Raw genomic sequence first — 8,951 nt, 5'->3', positions numbered from 1 at the left:
CTGTTTCGTATATTTATCAGCGTTTCCAACCCTTTTGAAACCATTCTAGGGCATTCCATGCGCTACAATGTCAAAATTGTGGCTACATCATAGATATCTCGGGCATCTCAGAGCATTACCTGTTTTTTCCATATGAAAGTAAAGGTGTTCCATCAAAGCTTTCGTCGTGTGCTGCCACTAGCTCTGACATGTTTCGACCGAATTTGATCATTCTTATGTTTACAGAATTGTGCATCCTATACCTTTGTCCGATTACTTCACCACTCGGACAATAGCCGCATTTGCATATTTCTGAAGGCTATTTATTCTGAAAACACGAAAATGATATTTTCATCTCGCATGATCTTTCAAAATGCTCTATCCTCGACCGATAAAATCATGTATCATGCTCAAACCAACCAGTTCCAAGTCCAAGTCAAAAACATGATTCTCATCTCAAAATGCCTCTTCACCCACAAAATACATAGCATAGTAATACCACTTGTACAGATGTATTAATAGCCATGAGCCAGTGCCTACAGGGTGTTTACAGATTTGGGTTCAAAGGTCAATATCATTAAGAGGTAATTTCCGGTCTAAAACGAAATACAGTGTACCTTCAAAATACCTGTTCTGTCACTTATAAATAGCAGAGTAACTTTACTTGCACTTATGCATTGACATTGACCGGTGCCTATGTGATGTTTACAAATTTGGGTTCAAAAAGGTCAAAAGGGGGTCCATTTCTGGTCTGAGAACAAATACTTTCAAAATACCTCTTCTGCCATATATAACATAGCAGAGTGACGCCACGCCAGTGTCTGGTGTCTTGAGTCAAAGTTCACAAAATGGCACGACTTTGATCGTGCTACGGTAACCACATAGTCATGTATAGGTAAATTTACCTTAAAATGTGGTAAGAGCTATTAAAACAGGAAATGCGTAGATGCATACAATTTAGTGTAAAATTACAAAATCTTTAAGTAGCAATTTTTGACGAATCAAAACATTTCATCGATATCTTTACTTGCCAATTTAAATGACTCCTACGGAACGGAGACATATGTCTTTCAAATGTTATTAAAGGAGTATTTCGTGATCCTAGCATCCTCTTTTTATGACCTTTTAAGTACATATCCACGAAAAAAGCATATTCCCAAAATGTCAGTTGATTGCACGATTATGTTATGCATGATTATGTGTATTACACTGCTCCATAGACAATACGTTGTAATTTCGTTCTGGTGCACCAGAACGAAATTCAAATTTCACGATATCTTTGCTAAACGAATTAACATGATTAATCTGCAAGAAATATTTTGTACATAAACATTATGTAGCCAGAGGTTTCCAGTGATATAAAAATCTCAACTTTTTTTTTAGAAAAGTAGGGGATGAGGCTGTGGATCACGAAATGCCCTTTTAACAAGGTTATAACTATGTTTTGGTTTTGTCAAAACGTTTGAATAACATTTAAATGGCGGTTTATATAAAGGTGACGATTAACGTTTTTAAAACGTTTTAAATGAAAAACACTTCAAAATGTTTTATAATGTTATTAAAACGTTTTATACCCTTTATATAACCTTCATTCACGTTAAAATCTTTACATCCTGACTTACCCAAATGCCAACATTCATAAGAACACATACAAGACCGCATACGTGTTCATGGTAACTTGACTGGACTATAAACATGATTAAAATAATACATTTCCCCATGTAAATAATAGTTTGCACAACACAAGATTAATCTTTGTCATAAAATATCATATTGTACAATTGTAATTCAAGTAATATGATAATTGGCATGCATCATTCAACTGCATCATTCGTTTTTCGTTTTTTGTAGATTTGAAAGACGCTTTCAACTCAAAAGGTTATTTCCGCCAGTACCTACTCCTTTGTCATATTTCACCTGGATATCTTAGTTATTTCCTATCTTCTTGATGCCTCGTTAATAGCTCTTGCTCTATACTCGTACGGTGAATCCAAATTAATTTCCTTGCAGACGTAGTTAAAAACCAAACGGTATCTCCTCAGAGCCACACCAGGCTGAGTCAGCCGAGGAAGGGCTAGAACGTGGCCAAAACTCATACACGATCCTCCGCTAGCTGACTTCCTCGCATTAACCCCTGTTCCCCATTGCCCAAGTTAGCGTTACCCATCCGACACCACGTGGAGGTTTGGGTTGAGTTGCCGGCGAACAAATACAATCGCAGCTCTGCGGACCTTGCCGGACTCTAACTGCATCATTTCGATATGCCATCAAAAAGTAAGAATATACTTTCTGTGGTGTTAGAGTCCCGCTTGCGGTATTTTGACAGGTGCCACGTTGGGCTTATAAATAACCAACTGCGGTCAACAGTGCACAAAGAAAATTAATGTACCAGTTATGTTCACCCCTGTATCTCCAAAACAAAGACAAATAATCATGTCAAAATTTAAACAAGCAGCCAATACCTGTACTCTGGAGATCTGATCTGAATTTGTTGAAATTGGTTAATCATATTAGGTGATTTAAGGCCCCGTATCCATAGGCTGTTCTCTTGTGGCGTGTGCCCTTGTTCCGTGTTCACTTGTTCCCATGTGACCTGCCTGTGTGGCAACCTATGGATACGGCCACTAAGCAAAACAAAGGTTCGTTGTCTGTGTGGCAGGTCACATGGGAACAAGTGAACACGGAAAAAGGGCAAACGCCACAAGGGAACAGCCTATGGATACGGGACCTTAAACCTAAGGAAGGAACCGAATCAAAAGTTGCACTTATATGTTCTTATTAATGAAAGCACGACGTTAGTTTTAGTGTACAAATCAATAGGACGTGCAATCAGGCAATGGAGCAAACGGCAACTTTTGAACTTGCATCTTCCTTGGCTTTTGGATCATTTTGTCTTTATTTCTTGAACGATTTCAAGAGAATGAGGTCTTAAATCCGAGCTAAAAGATGCAGCTATTGGCTGCTGGTTACAATTTTGACATATCTGTCTTTGTTTAGGATAAACAGGGGTGAACATAACTGGTACCTTAGTTCTTTTGCGCACTGTATTTGAAGCTTTTATTGTATATAGTTTAGTGCTTTATTTAATGAATCAAATAAATCTTAAATCCATTCAGAATGAAAAAAAACGAAGAAAATATTCTAGAATTTGAGAAAACCGTTACTAGTTTTGTGACTGCGTCGATTTTGATATTTAGAGTATTAAATGGAAAAGCTGCCGTGCTAGTTGGACGGAATCCTTGCATCATTTCTTTTCTCAAAATGTATACTTTTATGTACTTATCATCATCAATACAAAATATTGTCAAGAATTTCCCACTTTGAGGATCTTGCGTGCCCCCTTAAGATGCAATATTAGTCATTATTATTACAAATAATGGTATTATATTCATTGATTTATATGTGTGTTAAAGTTGAACATAATTTAACAAACATTTTGACGTCTTCATTGAAATATCTTAACATGTCTGTTATCATTTAAACAATAAAGCATTAACTGTGAACAAGTTAAGTTTAAAAAAACACGTTAAAAAGTGTTCGTATATGTGCGGTAGTGTTTATTATCCGTTACTTTAAAAGCGTTAATTGTAATGAAAACTTGGGATTTGCAGTGTGGGATGTCATTATGTCTCAATTCACTTTGATATGAAAATTTAAAAGTTAGAATAAATTACTATACACCTGATCCGTGAACTGTGTCGTTTTTTTGGGTTTTTGTTTTGTTTTGTGTTTTTTTGGGTTTTTTTTAGTGACCATCATTGCTGCCATATCAATTGTTATACAGGCCCATCAATACAAACTTTCATCGATATTTTCCCACATAAAAATAGTATTATAATAATTATCCACTTAATTGCACCACTATGAGCGTGTTTATAGCGGCGTTATACGGAATGATAATGCTGCAATATGCAAAGATAAGCTGATATTAAAACACACTCTATGTTTGACGTGAGTTGTTGCACACTATAAATTACCAGCTAAATGAAATACTGTACAACTTCTGATAATATTGAAGAGAGAATCAACAGGTTTTTGAACTTGATACATTCAGACGGGGCTGAGTCTAGTACAAGCAATTAAGCTGAAGTAACGAGGTAAGTGAATTTTATAACAATATTTTGGACAAAGGCCACTCTAAGTAAAGATAAACACCGAAAGTTTTTGGAGGCCTCGGCTAAGATGTTCAACCCTTGCGAACAACTCCGGAAAATAATATTCGTTCACATCGCATTTTTGTGTACTGAAACCATCGAGATATTAATGGAAAGATGCTAGTTTACGAGGACAACTGCTTGTATTGTTCGCACGAAACTTGACAGTACTATTTTGGCCCCAATGAAGGTGAATGTGACTATAAATTTGATGAAACTGCGAGCAGAGCGCGAGAAAACTTTCAATTTTAATACCATTTTAGCCAAAAATATAATACCAAAATACCAAGGTATAATACGGATTATTGCTTGTATTTTTATAGTAAGCCTACTTAGATCAGGGTAGTATTTGCCGGGAAACGAGGGGGGGCATTTGATATTTTATCCCCCATCCCAAAATGTGGAGGGACATGCCCCCTGCCCCCCCCCGATTGACATTCATGCGAACAGCGTATCTAACTATCTACACATCTATAATCTGAGACAGAATTCAAGATTAGTTCGCGTCTGACGTCACTGTCAAAATCTAGTACTAGTGTTTTACTAATCATGTACCCAGGATAATGTGTATGAGGAATCACTGAATTTGGAACAAATAATAGTAACTCGTAAAATGAACGTTGATTCAGTTGGTGCCGATTGAAGAAAAGGAATCGCATAAAATGGCGCAAAATTACGGTACTTCTATATACAAGGCAAAAAGCAACTTTTAATAGCAAAACCCCACCGGTTGGTGATCTTGTGATTGCATGAGAGGGGTCTAAGGTTCGATTCGAAGTGACTTCTATGTTCATCTTTTCTACTTTTCGTTCCTTCTACGCCCTTCCGATAGCAAAAAACCATGGTCTGTGTTGGGGGTGATGTTAATAATTAGATTTTAAACCCTTTTATTCGTAAATCAAATATTTACTGATCCAAATACTTTCCCTTTGTAAGTTTTCGAGGCCATTTTGGACGCCATCGTGAAATCAAAATATAAGATGGCATAAAACTATAAGAATACATTTAAACACCAACTAGTATAGACATATCTTATTGCCATAAAATTGCTGAAACTGTTATTTATGATGCTAATCTTTTCTTTGCCTTAACAGATACTTTACTACACAAGAACCAATTCCCTGCAGTTATCTTTCTCTGCAAGATGGCGCATAACTCACCACAAGCACTAGACTGTAAAGACTCTGTCGCTGAAGGACTTAGTCGCCTCTTCAATGATGAAACTACATCTGACATCACTCTCATTGTTGGAAGTTCTCGCTACCACCTTCACAAGGTTATTCTGACAGCGTCAAGTGAATATTTCCATCGTATGTTTTACGGCGGCGAATGGAAAGAGTCTAACAAAAATGAGATTGTTCTTCACGAAACTCCTGACTGTGAAAGCGTATTTGATACCTTCATACGATATTTCTATTCTGGAGTATTGAATGTGTGTCCAGAAAGTGTACCACATCTACTAATGCTAGCAGATAAGTATGATGCGAAAGTCAAGCGTAACTGTTTACAATATATGACTGATATAATAAACAAAGGGAATCTAGAGGAAGCGATATTGTGGATACCTGTCTGTGATAATCTAGGAGCCACAGACGTTTTAGAAAGATGTTTCGTCATCGTGTGCTACAATTTGAAAATGGCATCTGAGATGCCTCATTGGTCGTCGCTGTCAGCACAGCATGTTTCGACGATTCTGCAAAGAGCTGACATCATTGTGCACAGTGAGTATGATGTATACTTGGCTGTTCAAGGTTGGATTTTGTCTCAGAAAGAATGCCAAACTGAAATAATTGATGAAATTCTTTCTCATGTTCAGTTTATAAACATGTCTGTTTCGGAACTGGTAAAGGTGGAAGAATCAACAGTGGCAAAGGACAAAGCCCCAAACACACTAAGACAGCATTTGTACGAGGCATTCAAATATTCGTCACTAAAAGCGGATGGTAGACGAAATCGGACAACAGACTCACTTGGACGTTACACACAAAATAGGAACTTTCACAGAATTAATGTGAACAAAAAGTTTACAACCATAACACCAACGTTAAGATGGTCCATTGCCAAGGACAGGTATTCTTGGAGATTAAATCAAGTACAGAAATGTGATGCTTTAAATTTCCATATTACTGTGCCTTGTGTGTCAAAGGTAGAAAATACTTCACAGTGTATATTTTGCAAAGCACAGCCTCAGACGCAAACACGAACACATCGTTTATGTGATGATCTATCAGGGAGTGTCTGGGTAAACGTCATTACCCATCTCCAGAATGACAAAGGTATCGTCTACCAAATAGGGACAAAATGTGTGAATACTCGTATGCCAACGTCAGATGGTGGTACGGTAGTTCAGTATTCAATGGTAACATGTTACAAACCAGCCCAATGTCTCGTTTCATTCGAAATTCAAAATTAAATGTACTATGTAGTGAAAACTACATTACAGGAAATGCGAAAGTTACGCGGCATATAACTTTCAGGGTGAAATACTTTGCAATATGGTCGGTGATGCGCATACTAATACTTGAAAGACGGGGAATTGGGAAGGGGAGAGTGTAAGTTGAATATGCACTTCAACTATTATGCAAAGATAATGCGGAATAATAACATACTTAACTATGGCGAGTGCGGGCGTGTAACACCATACTGGATGTGGCACCGATATTCCGTCAGGATTGTGTAAATCAGATGTAAAAATCCATCTGATATTAAATTTTGTAGACTCAACAGTCTCGTGCAATTTTTGTAGCCTTTGCAGGCTTTATCGTTATACCGATTTTGACGAAAATGTAATCTCAGATGGATTTTTTCCAGCGGTAAATGCGCCGACTTGAAACCTTTTGTTTATTGGAGTCACTGTTCGAATCCTGTTTGTTTGCTTCGTTATGATTATCATTTTCCTCTTCTGATCCTTCGTAATATTGTAGGCATAATGTAGTTAAAGTTTACGCTATTTTGTCATAATTCAAATATTATTTAAAGATATTTAAAGATATGTAACTGACCAATCAGAGACAATGTTAGATCGGCAGGTAGTGCTTAGGGGGTTAACTACTAAGCTTACAATTTGATAATTATGCAGACAAATCCAAAATTCTACAAGAAATTTTTTCGTCACCTAGTTCGGTTGACTTCCTCAGTAATGCGATGATCCAGCTGTAAAAATGTTTTCATGACCTTCATATAACTCGACATTTAAATGACGTTTTAATCCAAATCAGTAGCGTTTATAACATGTTTAGGGACGCACCATTAGATATCAAGGGGGGGCTGGGTAGTTGGGGTTGTGACAAAATTTTTTAGCACCTCGGTGAAGCAATTTTTTTTTTTAGCCCCTGGATGAAGCAAATTTTTTTTTTTCAACACCTCGGAGAGACAAATTTTTTTTTTTTGGCAATCGTAAAGTCCTATAATTTTCAACAATTTGTTTGTCGAGTTGTAAAATTTTGTCCATATTTTTAATCATTTTTACGTTTTGTAGCACCTAAATTTCGAGTGCCACAAAAAACATCATTATATTTATGTGTAAAAATTTTCCTTTTGGCATAGGTCTATTGAAGCTAAACTGGTGAAATATGGTACAAATGTGGAATAAATGCGCGCGAAGCGTGCACAAATTGGGATTTTTTAGGTTAATTTTGTCAGAAACCCACATACAGGCATCAACATTGGGGATGATTGTATGGACCACCCCCTAGCAAATATTGGGGGATTTATCCCTCCGGGATCTACGCCTATGCTCTCAATCAGTCATGTGGCCCCAGCATGTGGCTCAGATTTCAATAATAATTTTGACATTGGGGTGGAATTTGGTGAAAATCTGTGAAGTAGTGAATCAAGTGTTTTCACTCACAGACTCGGCTCACATAATAACTTTTCACAAACAAATGCGCACAAAATACGTACCAGTTCGAAGCTAAAATAAATATTCTTGATGAAAAAAGGAGCAAATTCGCGCGAAGCGTGAACAATTTTGCAATATAAAAGCTATATGAGGTTAATTTTTCTTCACTAAACTGTGACAATTTTTTTTTCACCCTTGACATCAAATCTTTTTTTTTCTGGTCCGAGGTGGAGCAAATTTTTTTTTTTGCTCAGATGGCGCGGCAAATTTTTTTTTTCTTCAAAAACTACCCAGCCCCCCCTTGGTATCTAATGGTGCGTCCCTTAGAATGTTTTAAAAGATTGTTGTGTGTGCTGGGGTAATTTCCATCCCACTCGCAAATGAAGTGCGGTGTATTAATCTCTTGCTCAGTAGATACCTGGAAATTAACGAGACAACCCAACGTTTCGGGTACTATCTTCAGTAGACAGCATGTAATGGCGATTGTCTCTGCACATTTTTGTTTTATTAATAATGATGATAATTAAAAATGTCCGTGTGAAAAGTATATAAAAAAGGGTTATATTCAATTTAGAATACTTAAACAGGGTAACAATGTGTGAAAGTTTCATGTGAAACCCATATTCTGTTCTAAAGACATTGACGAAAATGTAATCTGATATGGATTTGTATAGTATTTTCCCCCAGATTGAGACACAACCCTAAACACTGCCAAGTCTACCAAACCCAACACGGGAACCCCGTGCGCATGCATGCATCCCACGTGGTACCATGACGCAATCACACTGAGTCATATATACTCACGGAATTGACAAAAACAAAGTTTACGGATCAGGTGTACAGGCTGTATCAAAATGATTGGTACCCATCAGTTTCCAGTGATTATGCGCATGATTTCTACATCAAAATGCAACATAGGATTCGCATTATTTGGTGATTAATGTCATAAAGTCAGTACAATAGATTTATGGCCCGGT

The 8,951-nt window shown here is 37.0% G+C and overlaps 1 protein-coding gene across 1 annotated transcript; it reads left to right on the top strand.

The window, feature by feature from the left end:
* The first annotated feature begins 5,277 nt into the window (after positions 1-5,277).
* On the top strand, positions 5,278-7,326 carry LOC140142219 (BTB/POZ domain-containing protein 17-like). Its single transcript, XM_072164186.1, has one exon. The coding sequence runs from the start codon at positions 5,278-5,280 to the stop codon at positions 6,544-6,546; it is 1,269 nt and encodes a 422-aa protein (XP_072020287.1). The 3' UTR covers positions 6,547-7,326.
* The last annotated feature ends 1,625 nt before the right edge of the window (positions 7,327-8,951 follow it).

The sequence above is a fragment of the Amphiura filiformis genome, chromosome 20 (genome assembly GCF_039555335.1).
Source record: "Amphiura filiformis chromosome 20, Afil_fr2py, whole genome shotgun sequence".
Classification (NCBI taxonomy): Eukaryota; Metazoa; Echinodermata; class Ophiuroidea; order Amphilepidida; family Amphiuridae; genus Amphiura; species Amphiura filiformis.
The sequence above is the reverse complement of the archived record's forward strand: the minus strand, read 5'-3'. Positions and strand labels throughout refer to the sequence as shown.